Source organism: Chaetodon auriga, chromosome 3 (assembly GCF_051107435.1).
Source record: "Chaetodon auriga isolate fChaAug3 chromosome 3, fChaAug3.hap1, whole genome shotgun sequence".
In the NCBI taxonomy this organism is placed as follows: Eukaryota; Metazoa; Chordata; class Actinopteri; order Chaetodontiformes; family Chaetodontidae; genus Chaetodon; species Chaetodon auriga.
Genome location: NC_135076.1, coordinates 12437101 through 12460189, shown reverse-complemented (window position 1 = coordinate 12460189; position 23089 = coordinate 12437101). Strand labels below are relative to the sequence as shown.

The window sequence follows — 23089 nt, the reverse complement described above, 5'->3', positions numbered from 1 at the left end:
AAAGAGAGGGAAAAGAAAGAGTGTAAAATATTACATACAGTAGCTCACAAAGCAGTTAATACAGAATGTCAATATTCTTTATCAACAGTGACATGTTGGTTGTTTGGCTCAGTTAACACTGCGGGGAAAATTATTCGAAATGGAGATAATAGAACATTGTGTACTTGTAAAAGGAAAACAAAAGCTCACTGAAGTAATTCTGAAACATCAGTGCTTGCATGGCTTTAATAGAATGAAGGGAAATCATCAACTCATAACACCACAAAAGCACAAATGACTGTGAGAGCTTCATCGAAATGGAAGAAAGTAGTTTGTGACTGACAACCTTGCATACACAAGATGCAATTAACTTATTATCTTTTTCATGGCTAAAAGAACTGAAATTTAGTCTCAGGTCAGACTTGTGGGATGTGAGAGGATAGAGAGCAGTTCCAGCTGGTGAACAGCAGGCTTTTGTGATGACATGGCTGATAATCAACCCACGAGGACATATTGTTCATTATATCGCTAGCTCCAGCTTTACAACCTAAAATGTAATCTGATTAACCCCACTCTCATGATGACAAGGGCATTATAGACAAACGTGAAGAGGATAGAACAAACTCAACTTAATTCCTTTTCTTAATCTTCAATAGCTGTACCACAGCCTGTGTTAAAGCCCCCAACCACAATAGCAATACGCAACCCCCTTTTCACACACTGCCAGCCAATACTGGCTTTTTTTAATGGGGCCGCAGATGTACATTATCCTGTTTGTCAAATTGATAAAATAAGCTCTGGACAGCCAAGTATCAGATTTACTTCTATTGTAAGTCAGTAAAATGTAAAAGTTGGTGATGTTTGCATTTATGTACACAGTGGGACAATTAGTTATGAAAGACACATGGAAAGTGAAGCCTCCACTCTGTGTATTAAGCTTGCTACTCTCCATACAAATTTATGAAAATGTATGAAAAGTTTATTAAGCTTGGCAACTTCTCAAGAGGTGCTTGAAGTGAGATTTAATCTTAAAAGTTATTTCCCATGTGCATCTAATTCCAAAGCACTTGTATTTTAAATTATATAAACTGAAAGCTGAAAGCTGTTAAGCTCCCCCATTCACTCCATTAGGCCTTTATCAAATCAGGAGCGTTTTCTCTTCTAGTGCCCTGCTAGCACACAGGAGAGCGTACACCAAGTATGAACTGCGTTCAACGCAATGAGGACTTTCCATCTTTTTATGATGACCGTTCTCAGTCCTAAGGGACGTGTTCTGTGGAGTCACTTCGAGGTTCAATCAAGAGATGGTTTAACAAAGGTGGTAAAAAAAAAAACCTGCTTTACATGTGTGAGAAGCCACTTGGGGAAGTATTAACAGTATCAGCAAGGTTCAGTTAAATTACCGAAAGGTGATTCAATTAAGTTTAGTAAGCTTTACCCATTTTTAGCACTTTTTCCCAAGTAGTCACTTTGGAACACTTTGATAAAAGGGAAACGATGAATAATAAAAGAGAGATGATCATAAGACAACAACAATAACCCTCTGGCAAACACTGCAAGGACTATGTGGTTTAATAGTTTAGTTTTGGTTTGCAAGCAAAAAGAAATAGCAGTCATACGCAGGTCAACAGATTAGATGATAAGGAGGTGTATGAGCTTATAATCATTTGAGCAAAAACCTCAAGCACATAATGAAGATGATTGCTCAGACTACATGCATGCTTTTCTACAATCAAAGGGAGAACAAATGGATATGTGACTTTAACACATCCCTACAAAAACCTATGGGCGATCTCATAAACACTACATACAGTACACGTTTTTCTTTTAAATATGGGAAGAAAAAAAAAAGATTTCAGCATACTGATCCAACATGATGCCAACAAAGAAGAGTGTCAGAGAAGTAAGAAGCCACTACTCATGCCAGGGGCTAGAAATTGAGAGTGGAAGAAGGCAATACAGAGGAGGGAAACCTGTAGGAGGAAGACATGTGACTGGTTGGGGAGGCGGGGTGGGGAAGTGCTGTAGCATCATCCACCTCCTACATGAACACGGACAACGAGCACGTCTCACACAAGTCAGGCCATGCCAGGGAGGAGAGGGAAAGAAAATATAAAATATATAAATAATGAGTCAAAACAGATGGCACCAAACCACAGGACCCTTTAAAACAGCTTACAATAGGAAACAGAGGCTTATGGCAGCTTTACGTACTTAAGAGTCATCTCTATTCCCAGTAGATGGGATAAGCTATGGCTGTGTAAATGACCAGGGCCAAGCGACAAATGTGTGATGTAACATCTTTGCATACGACGAGGATTTTTCACAGCTCCTGCCCATATCAAATCATGTTTGATCTGCTCCCTGTCCTGACATGCTCCCCTGACACAGCAGGGCTGCACCCACAGAAGCAAAGGAGAACATACTGAGGGTTTAAGCCTCCCGAACATATATTCAAAAACTGAAGTCAGCGACACCCTCCGTCTCATCGCCTTTGGTATTTGCATCATAAAAACCTCCGTTATTTTGTATGTAAATTTAGTGATGCAACATTTTTAGGGCATAATAAAAACTTTCACATCAAAAAATAAAACGTTTTCTGATAACTCAGCCATTCACCTTTAACTTCATCTTGTTTGTAATCCTCCACTGGAGTGAAAGTTTTGGTCACCCTGTTTGATGTCATGCAGAGACCAGCTTTTTGCCAAGTATGCAGGTCTGTGTCCAGGGCAGCTGACCCACAGTCCAGAAGGGCCCTTCCCTGTCTGACCTGCTGCTACAGTAACCTCTCCACCTCAGCTGTTCCACACTGCAACCCTGTGTGTTTCTGAGTATCTGGGTTCAGTGTATCTGAAAGGACACTGAATTCCCCCCTCATTAGAGCATATATTCAAGATGACAATTCCTCTGGCTTCTTCAGTTTACAGACTTGAGTGAACCTTTGTCAGGTAGTGGAATGATCGTAGCCAATAGGAATGGAACAAACAGCACAGTAATATATCCTGATATATTCTCTTGTGTCTGCCATCAACAATGTGATATTTTGTTGCAATTATGTAGCCTGGGCACATCCTTACTTTGAACTCTGGATCTGTTCTGATTGGCTTATGTCTGACATTTGAATGACAGAACATGTACACTCATTATCTTATCTTGTGAAGCTGCATATTTGTAGTTTTAGTTACACTCTTGATCTCCACCTACTCATATACAACTTTGCCAGTGACATTTACTTTTTTGTACTACTCAAATGAACATTAAGTTTAGAAATTTTAACCTACATGGCACCAGAACTGCAGTTCCTGGCATTTTTTATCCCATAGTCACATGTTTGTGCCAGAAAAGAGATGACCTCACGTCCAACTATGTAGAAACAGCTTTCCACAACAGCCAATCCCATACCAGCATTCCTACAGCCATCATCATTGGCCGACTTCTCAGTCAAACTACGATGACAACAGCAGGGGTGATGGACAAGATAGACACATAAATAGTGGTAACTGACTTATACTAGCTGCTGCTCACAGCTAAAAAGATTACAGATTGGTCGATATTAGCACTACCAGCAAATACTGCCAGAGTCGGATCAAATCCCATAGCTACAACAGCCTGGGGATGGGTGTGAGATGAAATGTTACAGTCTATTTCAAGGATCCCTCTTAGAGTAAAACACTTGAAGCTTGTACAAATATATGATTATGTCATCACGGATTATGTGGTGGTTTCTGTATTTTAACCTGTGGTAGCCTCCGTAGACTTGTGTGGATCGAGCAAGCCATCAGCGCCACACAAAGTCCTCTTCCTGGGATTAACCAACTCTGCATATGATGTCATCTAGGCTAAATCTGATCTCTGATCTCCAACACAGCTGAGAAAGATCAGATTTGACCTCAGTGACTGGATGGAGTAATGACCACCAAATGAAGAGGAAAAGGGAAAACTATAAATGACAGACCCAATCACAATATTAAAGGGGAAACAGTAAACCACAGTTACAGCCTACATACTTTGTGCTGCATATCTTGTGTCTGATCAAAACTTGCAGTCAAAATGAAAACCCCACACAGACATTTCAACAAATAATATGCTACAGCTGACCAATGAGAAATAAGATTTCCCAGCCCTTTTCGCACGTGCAAACACACCAACTACAATTCCTCGTCCTGTATATTGTCATATAAATATTTACACTAATTCTGGAGATCACTGTGATCACAGTTAATCATCTTGTGAGTCAGAAAAGACTTATTTTCCTGCAGTTTTCACTGTTGTATTAACAGTCAATAACAGAAAAATAATTAATCGGCCACCAGAAAATAAATCGAGCACCAAAAGATAAATAATTTTATACAAAAACTAAAATAATAAATTACCACTGGTAATTTTGCAACATGCCAATATTGTAAAACTATTAGGCACTTGAAACACACGATGCTGCGTTGTGGTGAAATACAACCAGAGACAACCCTTTGACCCCATAAACAGTATCTTGTATTTTAAAAGAGCATGGTACAGTAAAATAGACAGCTGGGATGCAATGTAACACATAAACATCTGTGTTGTTTATCATCTGGAGAGCAAGTGTGACATTCAACGGGTACATATGTATGCCTATGAGTGCAATGTCCAGGGGAACAGACCCAACATTATGCATAGAGCCCAGAATAGACCCTGACCTTTGCCTGACACCCAGTAAACCATTTCACAATATGCAACTGGCAATATGACAGGTCTCATCTTAGACAGAACGACTCAAATGTCAACACAGTGTATCTCTACTCAGCAGCATTCATAGGGGTATTAATGATGCTTAACACCAAGTGTAAGGTTAAAAGAAATAGATAAGTCTGAAGTGTGTGTGGTGCATGTGTTTTCCTCTTCCTGCAGTCTGTATGATCAGAGGCATCTATGGTTGGGAGGTAGTGTTAAGGAGTGAGTGGTGTCAGAGAGCAACAGCTGGCCGGTGTCCAGCACTTCTCCTGTTTCAGCTCAGATTTAACACACGCAGATGGAGCCATCAGCTGCGTCCCAAAACCCAGTGTGATAATCCGACACTGCTTGAAATCAGACAGAATTAGACATCAATTGTATGTTCGGGAGATTTTTTTGTACCTGAGTGGGGGGTAGCGCTTGACCTAGGTTTTGTAATTTAGAATTCAGAATTATTGTCATGATTCATGATTTTAGAACAATTTGAAACTGTTGAAACATTTCTACTTAGAAGGGGCTATGGGATGTTGTGCTATAGCTGAATAAAAGTTGTGATAGGATCAGAACAATTAATGGTGTATGATTTTAGGTCACTGTCAACATTAGCTAGCTTGCTAGTCCTAGCTAGGTAGTACTAATAGAAAGCAGCAGGTAAAATTGGGCTGGTTAAAGCATAATGAACACAGCTGCTACAGTCAGAGCAAGGCAAACACAGCACATAATGTTGCCTGTTGCCTGTCATGACAGAGGCAAGTCTCCTTTGTCATTTAACAGAGGAGCAAGGCATGGCATAAGTACAATGGATTGTACTGTATACTCTCTCATTTGTTTAACTGAAATTTTTATATTGGGTCCTGACATAGCTAGAAGTAATAACACAGTACACTCACTAAATAGTAGGGCTGAGAGTTACTTTTGTTGTTCTGGGTCTCTATTCTAATGTACAGCAAACACTGTGGATTGCATTTAAAATTAAACAGTGACTGAGTTTAAAGTGCTAATTTCCAGCATCAAGGGTGTCCACATTCAAATTTAAAGGCAGAGATTTTTTTAATACACAGTCACCCAATTTCTCTGACAATGCAGCAGGATGATGATCCCACACTAACAGCTTAAGCATCCAAGTAGGGAATGACCCTGACTAGTGAAGTTCATCACCAGACCAACTGAGTATCAGCTCACGTGCTGTTGACCAAACTGAAATCAAAAAGCCCCTTAAACAAGCAAGAATTAAAGGTGTCTTGAGAACATGTCAGAGATCATCATCATCAGAGATGATAGAATCACCTAATCACAGATCTCAGAGAGTCATTACGTGCATTTTCAACCACGTCTCAAATTAGTCGAACACATGCTGCTCCCTAATATCAGGGTACTATGTGTGCCAAGAGCTGCAGTTCCTAATGTTGTTCTGATGTGGAGGTAACGCCCACAAATGAAATTTGAATTTCAGAGTAGTCATGGGGCTTGTCACAGCTGGAATTTTGACATGTCATAGCAGGAAAAGCACAGGTAATTAATACCATTAACGATGGCTTTGTTCATTAAAAGTATGTCAGAGAGCTGGCATGCAAAATATTAGGGCCTTGAAGAGCAACCCTCGATTACATTCTAATTACATCTGTGGTTTTCTTTGTATGACATGCCAACATTTCCACTGTGAAAAAGGCCTGCTGTTTGATTTTCAAATTCAATATACTGAAGTGCAGAGTCAACACAACAAAAGAAACGTGTCACTGTGCTATTCCCTGTGGTCTGCACTAGATAATCCTGTCAAACTGAGGCCATGCAGCAACATACTTTAATTCCTTACATGGTATCAAGCAGCTTTAATTCTAACCTCAAACCTTGCCATTTTGTCTTGCAAAGCAAACTCTCAAAAATAGACCTGAGGTCAATTTGGCTTCAGCTCTTTTCAAATTACCATAATCTGATTCTGGTTTGGTTATTTTGGCTCTAGTTTACCACTTCAATTACCATGCTGTAAAGAAAGTTAAGACAGAGCTGTGCAGTGTAAATTCATGGCAGTAACCAACATCACAGTAAAAAAAAAAATGTGAGAAACTGGTCAATTATTCCTATTGCCTTGAGCAATACATATAATTTAGAAAATACAAGACTACAGTGTCAGAATAACTCCTTTAAAAAAACTCTTAAAATGAAAACTACAATAGTGCTTTACCATGAGCCAGGATGTACACTTAGAAGGTACAAATTACACAGCACTCACTGCTCTACAGGCACACACCCTACACCATATTCAAACCTTTTTTTGTGCAGTCATAATTTGCACTTATGCACTTCTAGATTAAACACTGACACTGTTCTCCTTGCTACTCTGAAGTCACTAACATTTAGACTCTGCTGTGCAGGTTTTATGACCGCTACTAAATCATCCTCAATCAACAATGTGAGTCTGTGTGAATGTACTGTGTTGCTGCTGGCTACTGATTCATTTGGAGGATTAGCTAGTTGACTGAAGGTAGGCTTTTACATGCTGTTGACATGCAGGGATTTATTCATTTAGCCGGCCCAGCATGCTCTCTGGAGAGCCCAAGCAGGGTAGGAAAGAACTTAAATCGTCAAAATGTCACTTTAATTCCAGCCAAACGTGCTGACAGGGCTTTTATGCCTTCACAGTTCTTCGACAACTACCTCATGAAGAGCTGTGTAAGCTACTGAGCTAGACTGGAACAAGATCTGCTTATCATGCTTCAGTGGGAGGCAGACTGGAGAGTTCAGTACAGCACCTCAGATTTCCTCCAGAACATCACGACTGACCAGCACCATGAGAGGCTTCACTCATAGAAACCACCTTCCTCTTATGCCTCTGCATCAGTGACTAAGCCAAAGAAAAACAAAGGTCTGCCAGAGACATTCCACTCTTCTCCATACAGTGCAATTACATAGGAACTCTTCAGAAGCAATACAGTTTTTCATGGAATACTTATGAGGATCATTAATCCCTTTCTTTTTTCCTACTTGGGAGCAGAACCCCACAACAAGCTGAACATCACAAGCACATCTGACCTATCATTGCTCTATAAAGTTGTTATTTGCCAGTCTACACATCCAGCAGACATATAGCAATATTAGCACGTGGAGTCAGGTATCTGACAACCTGACAAACATACCGCAAGCTCAATATTCACTCTCCTTTAAGCACTGTTTTGGTCCTTACAAGTGATTACAGTTACCTTTTAGTATCCACTAGTTATCATTCAGACCTGACTATAAACCTAGCAAGCTAATTCAGTTGTCTCAAACTTTCATCACCCACTCAGCAAGATAATTTCCCAAGATAACAACACCCCCATTGTGTCATTTTTCAAAAGCAAAACAACAGTCTAATATCTTTGTGAATACCAAAATGACACAGTGGTGTTTCTGGATCCGCAGTATGTCAACATCTTTGCTGAAGTATAAATGATACAGACACCAACAAAGCACGTTTAACAGTCAGTAAACAGCTACAGAAAGTGTTGAATTTGGTCAGCTCACAGAATAAACCCTGAGTAGCTTCAGGTGATAAAGTCTGCCACCGACACTTGTTACTTCAGCCGGGGCAAGTGAGGTCACAGCCTAAAAACAATAAGCCTGAACTACCATTGAATATTCTGGTGGCAAAGGGGCAATTTCATTTTCTAGTCTGAGATCCATCCAAGTTTTGAACAAGCACAGTGTAAAAACACTGCTTTATATGTACATGGCTGGCACACAATGCACAGTAGATCTCTGTGTTTACTGTGTTTGTCTCCCTAGATGATCACTCCAATATCAGCCCCCTCTCCTTGAGCTATGGGAGGCACTGTGCTGTACAATAAGTCCCAACACTATAACATTCACTTATTAGCCTCCTGTCATGTCAGGCAGATATTACTGCCACTTGTCATTGTCAAAAGTGTTTGTCCCCACAAAGAGGCCTCTGACCGGTTTAATACATATTACTGATAATACCAGTTTTACAGGCAGCATCTCAGAGGCACCTCCTTTCTGTCAATGAATGACCAAAGATATGAAACAGAGCGACAATATAATACATGTTGTAAAGTCTGTAACTGCAACTGTTTGCTTGGTGGACCGGTGAAAATGTCAGTGAAAATCAATACCATTGAATTTCTGGGCACAAACAATGCAAACGATTACATGGGTGTGTGCATGTGTCCTGCACCCAAGGCTAAACCATTGATGGGGTTAACAGGGGGCTGATGGCCTTGATAAGACAACACCCTTAAGACAATAGCTGAAAGTGATAGAGAGAGAGAAAGCAAAGTAGGAAGAGTATTCAAATAGAAATAGTATGATACAGTGATGTGCACAACATTCGGGGGGGAAAAAAGAGGATTAGATGGTCATTTTCTCAGTGGACAGTTATGTCACCATGCCAGGGGATTGTGTTGGTGAAGATGGTGGTGGTGTCCTTTTACCCTTTAACTGAGCCTGGTGGGTGCCAGTTTCAACAGTAAGCCTTGACAGAAAGCAGGCATTAAGTGCTGCTGTTTCTTTAAGACACTGGGATCTCCCCTTGGGAGTAAAGCCTGCAGTGTACTTACAGCAGTGGCTATATGGTCCTGCCTCCATCACACAGGCGTTTGTCAGTGTGAGAAAGCATCCAGCTGAACCAAAGACTGAACCACTGTGTGTCGACAAGGCCTGCTAACAAAGGCAACCTTTCAGCACTCCGCAGTTTCCCCCTTCTCTCTTGCCTTTTGCAACAACATTCACAGCAGTTCCAGATCCACTAATGGAGGATCTTGTGCACTGCCCTGCCATACATCTCTATCTCTGCTATCACGTGGTGGAGCAGGGTGACACTGGCATTCACCTTTGTCCCAGGTGCAGGCAGGCACCACCCACACGCCTAACTCTGCAAGTTGGTACACAAGATACTCAGCACAGAAAGACACGAGCTGAACTACATGCTGTCCTTCAGAGGCTGGCATCTACAATTCATAAAGTTCCAAGCAAAGAGAGAGATTACACTAGTTTGAACCAGCCAGATAATAAACTACACTTCTTATCACAATAAAGACACCTTGTTGGTTCCCAGCTGCAGAGACCAGTGGTTGATCAGTGAAGAAATCTGACCGGCCCTTTTTGATTTTAATTACAAGGGGAATATTGGTGTGTAGTCTGTATCAAGATCTGAAATGATTAGTAGTTTGTCAACATAAAATTAATTTCCAACTATTATTCATTCATCTATGCATAATTTAAATCAGAAATCAAGCAAAGCATTATTTGGCACAAGCCTCTCAAATGTAAGCATGTGTTGCTTTTTTCTTTTATAAAACAATAAACTGAATATCTCTGGATTGTGATTGATTAGATAGTCACAACAAGCAATATGAAAACATAATCTTGGATTGTAGAAAATTGCAATGGCCATTTCTCACCATTTTCTGACATTTAACCAATTAGTCAATTAATTGAAAAATAAAATTGTGTTTAAAATAATGCAGCCGTAATACACTACTTCATTTGACAGAAAACAAGATCTGTACAGTTTAACATAAATCTAGATTTTCTTCATTCTTCTAAAATCTAAGTATCAAACTGTACAACACACTTTAGAAAAATAATCAACACAAAGCATTTTGCTAGTCTTACATTCTGACAACTATTTTAGATTGCATCTACAAATGAGCAGTTACCACTGAAGTGACAGACAATGAAGGAGACCCTACTCATGTCGACCATGTGTTAGCAGGTGGTTGTAGATAACAGGACTGTTATGTGTGTTCGTCCATAAGGAAGAGCTCTGTAACAGCCTGACAAAACAGAGGCCTAACTGGGCAGGCAGTGACATTCACTGGGTTACCCCGGGGAGCTGTGACATCAGGGACAGACAGAAACATGTGGACAGACAACTGTGGCCGAGTCTGGGTTAGCCTGAGAGCTGACAAGGGAGGAGACCGCTTCATGTCAGGCACAACAACACCAGTGTGCAGGCCAAAAAATACTTTAACAATAACAGTCCAATTTGTATATGTCGTGTTGAAAACATAAGCCTTAAAGAGATCATTTTTGTGAACATCAAAGGCAGCAATTAGAGTCACTACAAATTATAATTAAACATGAATCACCAGCTGAAATTAGTCCTCAAATGAAATCCTAACTTCACAATCAGGCCCGACTATTAGCCAGGCCTTGTCGAGCTTTGTTGACACCATTAGCACACTTCCTCCTCTAACTGTTATACATTCAGATAAACGCTGGGTCCAGTGGGCCAAGAGATCCATGGAGCAGTGTCATGGCCGTAATGCCAGATCCAGATATAGCTGGACACCATGGGGATAAAAATACCTTAACAGATGGGAGGGTTCACAGGCAAAGGGGGAGAGGCAGCAAGCACAACTAAAGATTTCAGAGGAGAGGAGAACTGCAATTATAGCTGTTTGCTAACCTCTGCCTTCTATGTGGTTAGCAAAGCCTTCAGTGGATGCCCATTCAGAGATAATGACCTCGCTGGGAGATACAAATGTAAGGATAATCATACACAGACCAGTGCAGATGTGGTGGAGATGACGCCTAGCACACATGACCTTCAGTATGACTACTTAAGTAGAGATTGAGTTAGGCCTTGCTTATATTAAGGCATTATGAGAGGAATAAAATATCTGCCTGTGCTCAAAGCACTGCAAGTGGCAACACATTCATAACAAAGAAAAGATGTGCAGAGGAAATGGTTGAGCAGCCACTGGCTGTCCTAGAACCCATGAAAACAAAGAGGCCTTGACATTTCATGTGGTTTTACACAGCATTTAAATGCTACTGAGCCAGTGGCTCTGAAGAAAAAGAGTTCATGCTGACACAAAACAAAAAGAAGAAGTAAATTATTGATTGTTCATAAGGCCTGGTGTGAGCTTATTAGAGGGAGAGCTTCCACAAGAACTGACATCAACTCCACTGACTAAGGAAAGTGTGGGGTTGGTAGACTTGAAAATTTTGTACTTACAAAGAATATTGTTTTAGATTGAGTGTCTAAATACATAAAATCTTCAAGGAATGAATGTCATCTCAAAGGCTTTATCACCTGTTTAGAATCAATTTAAGGAACTAAAGAATGCTACGGCTGAAAAATGCAAGGTTTACTTTCAGTTTGCCTCTCTTTGAAATGATGTAAACGGAAAATAAGTGGCTGTTTGTCTATTTAAAAAGAAAAAAAAGAAAAAAAAAAAAAAACACCAATCAACATGTGGTTTAGGATATTACCCAGTCTCAGCTTACTCTTCTTCAGCCACGATAAACGCAGAGCGTGGTTGATTCATTAACAGTATGTTAAAAAATAACAGAATTTTAACTGCTTAAAAAAGCAGAATAAACATCAAAAAAGCAGGATTCTTCACGTAGGATGCAGAGTGACAATGCAGATATACCAGAACAGTGGTGTGGCACATTGGAGAAATTGTGAGTTCATATTTCTTTGTTACTTCACCAAACCTGAAGATGAACTTACCAATTTGATGGCCACATATTCATTAGTATAGAGGTTTTTTCCCAACCGCAGCTCTCCAAAGTTCCCGCAGCCGATCTTCTTACCCACACGGAAGTTTGGGCCAACCATAAGAACTCCAGAATTGGTCCCTGAACTCCGGCCCCCATGTCCAGTCCTGCTGCCTGCCGTCTTAGACATCTTTTTCCCTTCCTCTGTCTCTCCCTTGCCCCCTCTCTTGTCAAAATCCATAAGCTTGTGATACCCTGGCCTCTCCACGGTTATTCTCCAGCCATGCAAACCATAGAAACTCCAATAACAACGACAGAGGAGGCTTTAGAGGGGAGGAGGGAGACAAATCTCACAGAACAGAGGGAAGGTGTTGCTGTTAAAATGTGCAATGGTTCAGAAGACACTTGAATGAGCTCAAACTACAGTTGAAGTTCCTTGTGTGTCTATTAGACAGCTCTTTTGCTGAGTGCTTCCCTTTTTTCTTCGTGTTCCTTGTTTACCAGAGGGGCTCCTTTCTTGTGTGTGTCTCCAGTCTCAAAGAAGCATGTCCCTGCCCGAGGAGTAGGCAGGTTGTGCTAGAATGTGCCCAGAGACACACATACAATACTAGTCATAAAAAAGCACTCCAAAACCCGACTAATGCACCCACAAGGCCACTTGGGAACATCTCCTGGAGTGCTTCATTCCTTCTGGTCAGCCTTCAGTGACACAGTGGACACTCTCCATGTTGCAGGGCCACAGCAGACGAGGCAACCCAGAGTTCGTGAAGACAGCGACGAGGAAGACGGGGACAGATGGGTTGATGTCAGCAAGTCTGTAAAATAAAAAACAGATACAGATCACTTTCTCGATAACGTGTAACAACTATGATCATCTGTCACAAATAAATGCAGTCATTACTTATTCTTACAATATCTTTTGGCCAGTTTAAAGATTTAAAAAGTGAAGAAACAGATGGTGACTATGTTTACTATTAGCAGATGAGATACTCTCTCCGGTAGCTATCCAACTCTACACTTAAATGAAACATACTGTCAAGCTCTATAGAAGTGAAGCAATCAATATAAGCCAAAATACTGGAAAACTTTACAAATCAATCAGTATCTGTTCCCATAACACTTCATTGCCATAAAGAGATTAAAAAAAAAAAAAAAAAAAAAAAACTTGAACCTTTCACTTGAAGATCAAATTATGTCTACTGTGGCTGTTCCTTACTACAGCTGAAATAAGAGCTTGCTCCAGACCAGCGTGAGGCAAATTCAATTAAGCAATCAATATGAGCGGAAATATTCCACAAAGGACCTCAGGCATGAGAGAAAAGATCTCTTTTACAATTAAACCTTATTTTCTCAAAGTCCAAAACATGGTGCAGTACAGGGATTTTGTTTATCACAAAGCTGTATTTTTACAAATGAGACTAATGTACAGCATCTAATGTTCTGTAACACTGTTGAGATAAGTTTCATTCTACTGAACACTTCTGTGAATGTGTATAAACACACATCCAAGAAACCAGGGAAAAAGTGACAAGAGATCAGACTCAGCCATACAATTTCATAAAAGCAATGCCACGCACAAAGAACATCAATCACAACCATATTTTCAGTTTTCATTGGCAGTGTAACTTGACCATCTCTGTGCAGCTTTTCGCTAACAATCACATGCAGACACGTCTGTGCAGAGCAGCTCTCTTTACTCCCCGATGTCCATAATCTAAAATGCTGGTGGTGCTGAAGAGAGCAGGTAATGCAGGCACTAGCAATGGGCAGCTACTCTTTCCTATGGAAAGGCACTTACACGGATCAATGACTGCTGCAATACCTCATCTCATCATAACATTTGCATCATTGGGAAGCATACTATAAGAAGGATTTGGATACAGTCTATTTTACAGTCAGCTCAGCTGTATCTGACAAACTAAGGATTAATATAACCACCACAGGACTGGAATACAGTATTATCAGACCTAAGCATGCTGATGAGTGAGTGTTGTTCTGTGTAAAATATTAATTTATGCCATTCACACATATGATACCTTTGTGACTGTAACAAGGCTGGAGCTAACAGTTATTTTCATTATCGATTAATCTGCCTATCATGTCACGATTGATCAATTAATCTATAAAAATTGTTTAGTCTTTAGATCGTCAAAAAAATAACATCACACTAGCTTCTGCGGCCTGGAACTTTTCAAAATGCATGTGAAGGTAAATAAACTATGACATGTTCCATAAAAACCCACTGGAAATCTTGCGCATGACTGTATTCTTTCGTTAGTGCATTCAGCATGCCTGAGAAAAAGAACACATTTATGGGCCAGGTATGCAGTCAATCATTACACTGTCATGTCTTCTTGTAGCATGACGCATGGTGATACTTACTGTAGGAAATGAAACAAGCCTACCTTGTCACAAGATTGGAAGTACAATCAACAAGGTGGGTAAAACCTAAAACTATCAAATGATCACAATAATTACTGAAATGGAAAAGTGCAAACACTTCATTGGTCAAGGTGACCAAAATAAAAGGTCCACACACTTAAAACAAAAGCATTACGTGTGAGAGAGAATACAGATGGCCCGGAACACAACAGAGATCTCAATCATTTTCTGGCCATCTTGGCCCCTATGTCTAGACTGTCTCATTTCAGGAAGTTGTGTATTGTTTTTCAAGTCAGCTGTTTGGTATAGCTGCCAAATTGTTTAAAACACAGCGAGGAGGTAGTTATTAATTTCAAGTTTTATTGTGGCACTTAAAATATATGGAGAGAGAAAAAAAACGATGAATGATGTCTCGCCAAAACGAAATCTTGGGATAGACTGTGGCTCTAACGTCAGCCTGCTACAATTAACACTGTAGTCAGTACAGTTAGCTAATAATACCACGACGCAAGACGATTTCACACGTTATAAATATAAATCAGAAACCTCAAATTGACAATAAAGTGACAATAAACCGTATTAGCCGGACCAGATTGACAAGTTTCCCTTGTCGTGGCACGAAATATCTGCATTTTAGAGTTTATGTTAACGCTAGCTATTAGCTTACTTGCTGCCGAATGGTGCTTGGCAGCTGTCATTTAACGTTTGTTTCGGGTGATTCAAAGTATTCGCTTTATCCGATACAGCACGAAAAAAAGAAAATACGATGTTACAAGAACCTTGTAAATACATGTCTTGAGAAAAACTAGGGTTTAGATTACAGACTGTTAGTTGGTTCAACGGACAAGGCCAGATACTCTCGGCTATCTCGGCGTTACTTAGCAAGCTCAAGTTAGCTTGACATCGTTCAATCGTAGCCAATTTCTTTCTGGTGAGCCGTTTTCTTCCTGTACTATATAAATGCAGCATTAACAGCAAATTCATATAGAATACAAATGTACCTTAATGTTGCAGCTACACCGAAATGTCACGTAGCAATGTTAAGCTAGCCTAGCTAGCACCTACCAAAAACACCGTTCCTCTTGGCCCAACGGTCTGATAAAAAGCAGCTAACGATGTAACGTTAGCTAATCTGTTCACAACACTGAACCATACTAACACAAGACAGCTACCCAATGGCGAAGTAACGTGAATGCAAACTGAATATGTCGAAGTAGGACAGAACATAAAATATTCATTGATTGACAATGCCGATGTTACATTAACCTGGTTGGTTAGTCAATGCTTAATAACTGAGAAATAAGAACGTCCCGAGCGACGTTGTAACTTGTTAATGTCACCGAATGGAGTAACGTTGAGACAAAATTGGTCGCTGTTTCACCTGAGAAAATCGTTTTGAGTTTAGATTCGAGCTAAAGCCATTACCCTGACCACTGCCGGGCAACTCCTTAATCCTAAACAACCGACTGCACACCAACGGCAGGCAGCCTGGGATCTCTTACCGCTTAGCTCACTAGCTAGCCATTTAGCAAGCTACTACACGAAACATTAGCAAGATCGTTATGTAGCGTTACGATACGGCGAGACGGCGTCTTTGAAAAACAACAGTTAGGAATACACACCTTTAACCAAATGAGAGCATATTACCTTTAAATTTTAGCTATCGAAACGTAGTCAAAGTCATGGTTCTTCGTTCGAGGGTATGTTTCTCATTTCGTTTCTCTTGCCCTCAAGTTGCTATGATTTTGCTGTTGTCTCTTTAAGCCTCCCTCAACTGCCGATACCCAGGCACAGCGTCACGCTGGATCGCAGCACTATACTACGCTAAAGAACGTTGAAGAACGTAACTACTTTGGGGAATACGGTAAAACATCAGGCGTGCGTAGCTGGTCGATTTGGTTGGACAGTTTTCACTCTTGATAAAATTCAATCGAAGATGGTGTGAAGACATCCCAAAATCTGGTAAACGTGTGCAACCCAATTCTATTCTTTAGTTCACTAATTTAATACAAATTGGGAGATTATTCTCAGGTATGATCCGATCAAACATGTTTTTTATGCTACAGGTGTGTCCAGATCACTTCTAGTGATAGCTTCATCTTAAACGAAAAGCTGGCAGTTAGCATTGTGTCTTATTTTGACAAATCAAGCTACTTTGTACAGGTGGAAATACTGAAATCCTGATGTGGAATTTAGACTGTTTATCTTTTCTATCAGTTCAACAAACTGTAGATGTGCACACTTAAGATTTCAGCCATACCATAATATAAATGTTGATGAAAGCAAAGTCACAGCAGACATAATTGAACAATTATCCAGTCTGTCAATTGACAGAAAGTCAATCTGCAATAATTTTGACAATTGTTTAAGATAGATAGATAGATAGATAGATAGACACTTTATTCATCCCCAAGGGAAACTCACAAATTCCAGCATATTCCACAAATTTAAAGTAAAAGGCATGCAATAAATAATCAAAAGTAAAACTGTCCAAATGTTCAGCGCAAACAGAATTAAAAGTAAAAATGTCCAGTGCAACAGAATGTAAGTTTAAATGTCCAGTGTTTAAATTAGTTTAAATGAGATGTCCAGAGTTTAAATGTCCAGTGCAAACAGAAAGTCATATTTTAAGCAAATATACCAATAATAACAATTATTCCAACTTGTCCAAATGTTTGTTGGTTTTCTTAGTCTTCTGTTTTCTGACACTTTGTCAACTAAATGATAAGTCCATAGAACAAGTGACAGACAAATTGACAATCTAAATATTCGTTAGTTGCAGCCATAACCTAATTCACATCGCAGGGATTAACATTGGAGACACATTTTAATAATAATCCCCTGGTTTAAAAAGAATAAAATCCTTGTGACTTCAGAAACCCGTTTGTCTTCGTAACAAAAAACTTATGTTTGGTTTCTGTCAAATTCAAGCCTGTTCCTGCCTCACATGCTACCTTTTTTGTGATTAAAATATGTTTTATGAAAGCCAGCTGTTTGCTTCATCATATCTTAAAAGCAGTTTTCCCAAAATGCCAATATTCATGTACATTTTTGACAACTTATATATAAGTTTTAGACATAAACTTATCTAAGTTTATATCTAAAATGCTGTAAGTTTACATCTAAAAGTACTCTACAGGTATAAAGTCCAGGCTTGGCAATATGGTTGAAATTAATGTCACAATATTGATAAAAGTATAATATGATATGACACATACAGTATATGCAATAATGAGATATAAAAGTGTCCAAAACAATAATGTGTTATGATTGGAATACAATTTCAGTCTTGTTTCAAGTGAGTGAAACCATCCTACTGGCAGCACTAATGAGCCTTGCAAAAAAGAGAAAGAAACTGACAATTCAGGTACAAATAATTTTAATTCACAATTCTATGTTGCAGTGCCTAGTTACAATAGGGAACTTATCTCACACAGTTTACCATTATAATATTACTGTGCAGCTACTCGGCAGTGTAGCTAAATAATGCTGAAGGAGACAACAGTATCTTTGAATGTTTTGTGTCTGAAACCAAAATGTGATGGATCAAACAACAAGCTCCTTTGAGCAAACTCTGTTGGCAATTTAAAACCAAACCATGGTCTATCCAAAAAAAAAAAAAAAAAAAAAAAAAAAAAAAAAACTGAAAGTGTTTGACTGTACAGCTTTGCATCCACTAAATAAAAATTCCCATTGCATGCACTGTCTGCAGCCAGGTCAACAGGAGCAAGGCAGTAAGTGCATCTCTACCTTGTTCCCCTGTCTATTCTTACACAGGGTTGCTTCAGGTGTACCTGAGTCCACAAGGAGCAGAGATCTTGGGCTGTAGGTGTTAAAGTCTACAGTTGCAGCCCCAGGTGAGGCACAGTTTTATTTGGATATGCAGTCTGAAGGGAGAGGCTACAGTTTTTAGTAACTGACGATGGATGAACACCCTGGGCGGAGCTGTGCTGCTGTATGATGGGCCAGAACAGTGGGGGGAGGGCGAGCTCAGTGGACAGCACTCCTACAACCGGCTGGTGAGGTGGGTGGCTGTACCGCTCCGCTGTCATGAAGGGAAAGAGTGGAGGAGAGTGAAGTCGGAGGGGGCACTGTGAAACATCAGAGTCTGAAGGAGCGAGAGGAGGGCAAGCATCCCTCATTTTATGCACATGAGGAGGGGGAGGACAGCCAGGAGGAGGGATGTCGCTGTCTGTGTGTGACGTGGTGATGTCCTCTTTGTCTTCAGGCCTGACTTCCTCCTGTCCAGCCTTGCTGCGATGTGGTGCCTCCTCCAGACTGTGGTCTCTGGAGAGTAGGGAGCACCTCTGACCTTTACGAAACTTTGCCCTCCTGTTCTTGAACCACACCTGGATGAGCAAATAACAAAGATTAAATTAGGAATTACCGATAAACATAACATTGGAAGGCATAATGCAGCATCACAGCAGCCAAATCACTCATAAGAATCCTCCCAATAAAGTTGCATGTTTGCTGCAAGGTTTTTATTCATGCTTTCCAGCTAAATGTTGACCATTAATTAACAACTGCAAACATGCAGCGCTGGTTTCAGCAGGTTTACGGTCAGGCGGTGGGTGGAGTGTGCTCTCACCTGTATGCGAGCCTCAGGCAGGTTGATGCAGACGGCCAGCCTCTCTCTCATGCCGACGTCTGGGTATTGTGTCTGTTGGAAGGCTTTCTCCAGAGCCTGCAGCTGTGACACTGAGAATGCCGTGCGGCTGCGGCGCTGCTTCTGCTGGTTGCCATACCGGGCCTCCAGAATAAGCTCTGGCAGGACAGGGAGGAACAAAATGTCATCACCAAAATAAACTGTGAGTCAGCAGCAAGTCTGCTCCATCTTCGTGTAATAAGGAGCATGATAGGAAGTCATTTGCTATTTCCTTCCACATTTACATTTTGTTTTTCTGTGCTATCAGGGATGCAGCAGAGGTTTGACCCAGATACACTCAGTTTGTACTGATTTTATACTTTAAATGTCACCTCCTTTCTTAGGCTGACATAAATCTTTGAAATATAGATTGATCACTTACGGTAGCAAAACCACACTTTACATTAGTATTATCAATAGATTAATGCAACAAAATGCATTAATATGTACTAATTTATACACAGCTGACAAATCCTTTTTAAAAGGCACATTTTATATATGGAGTCTTTATTTACAAAGTAATCAGTGGTGGAATAACCACTCAGATCTTTCTCTTTCGTAAAAGTAAAAATACCATAGTGTAGAAATCCAGCATTCAAATGTTTACTCAATCAAATATTAGCATCAAAATACACTTAAAATACCAAATGTGACATTACTCATTATGAATAGCTTATGTCAGAATAATGCATTCAATTACATTCCTGTATTGTAATTACTGATTTAAACATTCATCTATACCTCACCTTAATGTTCAGCTGTTAAACTTAGAGCTATTGTACTTAAAGTCCTGCTTGTAAACATCCCCACAGGGACCATGAAGTCTTATCTTAATCTATTATAACATAATTTATGTGTTATTAATCTGATTCTGCATAGTAACTAATAACCAAAGCTAGGTACAGAATTGTACTTGAGGACAGTGGTTGAGTAAATGCTCTTTCCACCACTGTATACTTTGAAAGGACCCCCCAAACAAAGCAATGCTCATTTAAGCTTTTTGCAGTTTCTATTGTTCATAATCTGTTGTTCATGTTTCTTATGATCATGAACTGGACACCATCAGCCCTCTTTGTATTTACAGCAGTGTCTTTCATTCTAAAAGCTTTCTATCAACACAGTCCTGGATGTGATGTGCTGTCTGACTGATCAGCAGCTCAGTCGTTCAGGTGTTAGGTGTGTGTGGGACCAGGATGACCTGCTGTACCTGCCAGTCTCTCGGCCACAGACAGGGTGTGCACTGTGGGGCTGGCTGCAGAGTAAACGTGGTACTGCTCCGCCATCTGGTGGTGCAGGTCGTACAGCATGGAGTTAACACCGTGCAGGGGATACACACCAGCGCCGGACGGCCCGCAGAAACCCAACGAGTTCATGTCTACGGAATCTGCGGACACACAAAAACTTATTTTACAGACTGAGGGGTGAAGCCCTAAAGGCAAAGTCCCCAAAACGTCTTAAACACACCGTTGACGGCTGAATGTATGAGGTCAGGGAATCTGTTAGTGCAGAGAGAATAATAAAAGATGTTATTTTCTGTTAATTGTTAGAATGAGAAGCTGCGGCAGAACATTATTATTATTAGAGGGATCGACATTATTCCTGTATAATATTATTAATTCTGTTCTTTTGTCCCCTTTACGGCTAATTCTTTTGTCACTGTTCATATTGTGACCTCTGTATTTTTGAAGTTAGTTTATCTTTTTCCAAAAAGAAATTGAAAATATTCACCCCCAGCACCGAAATTTACACCCATTTTGCATTTTACAGCCATAAAAGCAGCATTTTGAACTCCAAAACCAGATTTCAGTGATATCATACAATTGAGACACTAAATATGTGCCCTCATTCAGCTTTTTTGTTTTTTTTCCGGATGAAAACAGCGTTAAAATCTTTTCTGTCCGCGCAGGTTGTTTGAGCGTCTTTGGCTGTTTACCTGAGAGCCGGACCCCGAGCAGGAGAGTGGTATCCGAGTGCGCTTTTACGCGCAGAGGTCGAACTTGGTGAGCTTTAGTCCGGTAGTTCCTAGTCCAGTTTGGGCCTTATGTCCTCGCACACCAGCACTCTTTGTCGTGGCACGGATCTAATTCTCCGAAACCATTCTCACCCACGACTATTTAAGAAGCATTTACCCAGGCTCCCCTCAGCCATTAGCCAATAGAAAGAAAGGTATTAACTGGGATTAGGTGGGATGAGGGAAGAGAGGGGGGTTGCAAAGGGCTCAAGTTTTTGAAACTATTGAACTTGAGAGATTTATGCCAAGGATCCCCGAATAAGCGAGCGTTTCATTCCCTCCCGTTAAAACAATTAAAACAATGTGGTCGGCTAATCTCCGAGGCAGGACAGATTAAAATAACAGCCTTTGATTGTGCTCTCCTTCTCAGTCCTCTTTCTCCCATACCGCTGCCTCTGACAGGAGGGGGGTTTCTCTAAGGGTTTGTTTTGCTAACAGGCACCATATTTTGCCTATAAACTGTCACCATGTGAAGTTAATCTGAACGCAGCTCAATGGGAACAATTTCCTCCGATCCAACTCAGCTAAATTAGAAGTCTTCCTAGGAACAGAACAGAATCGAGAAAAAGCATCAAATCATCGCCAAAACCAAGTCCTCTAATACATTTTAGAAGACACAGTGGAAGTATCTGAGTACATTTACTCAAGTACTTGACTTTTATGGCACTTTATACTCCACAACATTGACCCGAGGAAAATTTAATGGCCCTACTTTGTAAACTTACCCGCTATGATTTATTTAATAAATGCTTTATAACACACTATAATGTAGGTCTATGCAGGTATAAGGGCATTTTTATAATATAATGCTAATTTATCTGACAGCTAGAGTTAGCAAATCATTTGCAGATTCAGATTTTCCCTTCAGTAAACAGAAGCTTATAAAACGTGATGTGCTGTCATAGATTACACTGTCCAGTGGGATATAAAGTAGTTAAGAGTTGGCCATAAAAGCATAAAAATGCTTGAGATTGACAGTTCAAGGAAACAGTAGACACGGTATTTTCACCACTGGGCCCATTCAGTGTTATAGCCCATGTGACGCTTTTGATTATATCACATGATCTTCCGGATGGAGTTTGTCCAGTTGTCATCAAATTGTAGATTTCTTTCTGAGGGCTTCTTGTCTATGTTGAGCTAAGATGGACAAGAACTCAAATCCTCAAAAAAATCTATTTATATTGTGTTATTGGTACTTTTACTGAAGTAAAGTAGCTGAATGCTTCTTCACCACTGCCATGCTGCTGAATCTCCTAACCTGTACAGGATGAGGATAACATCATCCCTCACCCAAACAAATTCTTCCTACAGTTGTGAAAAAAATGTTAAACATTTACTCAAGTACTGCACCTAAGAAAGCATTTGGGGATCTTTAGTATTTTCATTGTCTGCTTTATGTTTCTTCTCCACTTCAGAGGTTACATTTATCTGGCAGCTTAAGATACTAGTTACTTTGCAGATTTAAATTAAAAATATAAAATATAATCAACAAGTAAGTTATGATGGAGACCATTCAGGCCAATGATCGTTTACTCCGACAATCCAGGAAAAAGCTTTGTAATCATTCATTTCAGGTGGGTTTACTTGATCTCTTCTTGTTAAGTTCATTTAGATACGATGGTATTTACTTAATTTTCTTAACCTACAAAATAAAAAGTGTAAGTTCTTTAAAATAATAGTTCACAGTGAGGACAACTTGTTGCATATCCTTTGTCATCTTTAATTACTGCATTTCTCTGTGTTCAATTTCACTACATGTTCACATGTCACACACAGATTTGAAGCAAAATAAGACGCCTCAGTTACATTCCTCCACCCAAATCAACTGCACTGAAAGAAATCGCTTAATATTTGATCAATATTCACAGATCAACGTCTACGGTGTCTTGACTGTTGTGGTCTTTGAGGGTGTG

The 23089-nt window shown here is 40.0% G+C and overlaps 2 protein-coding genes across 8 annotated transcripts in view; both read right to left on the bottom strand.

The window, feature by feature from the left end:
• Window positions 1-16340, bottom strand: part of csnk1g2b (casein kinase 1, gamma 2b) — a 34695-nt gene extending 18355 nt beyond the window's left edge. For 2 of the 7 annotated variants that reach the window (XM_076724544.1, XM_076724591.1), the window contains exons 1-2: window positions 16140-16289; window positions 12149-12950 (exon numbers count right to left, since the gene is read on the bottom strand). In XM_076724544.1, coding sequence (XP_076580659.1) covers window positions 12149-12376 — 228 coding nt within the window. In that variant the 5' untranslated portion in view covers window positions 12377-12950; window positions 16140-16289. Of the gene's footprint in view, window positions 1-12148; window positions 12951-16139 lie in introns of all 7 variants that reach the window. The other 5 variants (XM_076724571.1, XM_076724562.1, XM_076724536.1 and 2 more) reach the window with 5 other exon arrangements.
• Window positions 16341-18191: 1851 nt separating this feature from the next.
• Window positions 18192-21226, bottom strand: dmbx2 (diencephalon/mesencephalon homeobox 2). The gene is made up of 4 exons (XM_076721376.1): window positions 21099-21226; window positions 20373-20549; window positions 19109-19284; window positions 18192-18866 (listed from the first exon to the last, which is right to left on the bottom strand). The coding sequence occupies exons 2-4, from the start codon at window positions 20536-20538 to the stop codon at window positions 18357-18359; spliced, it is 852 nt and encodes a 283-aa protein (XP_076577491.1). The 5' UTR covers window positions 20539-20549; window positions 21099-21226; the 3' UTR covers window positions 18192-18356.
• Window positions 21227-23089: the final 1863 nt, after the last annotated feature.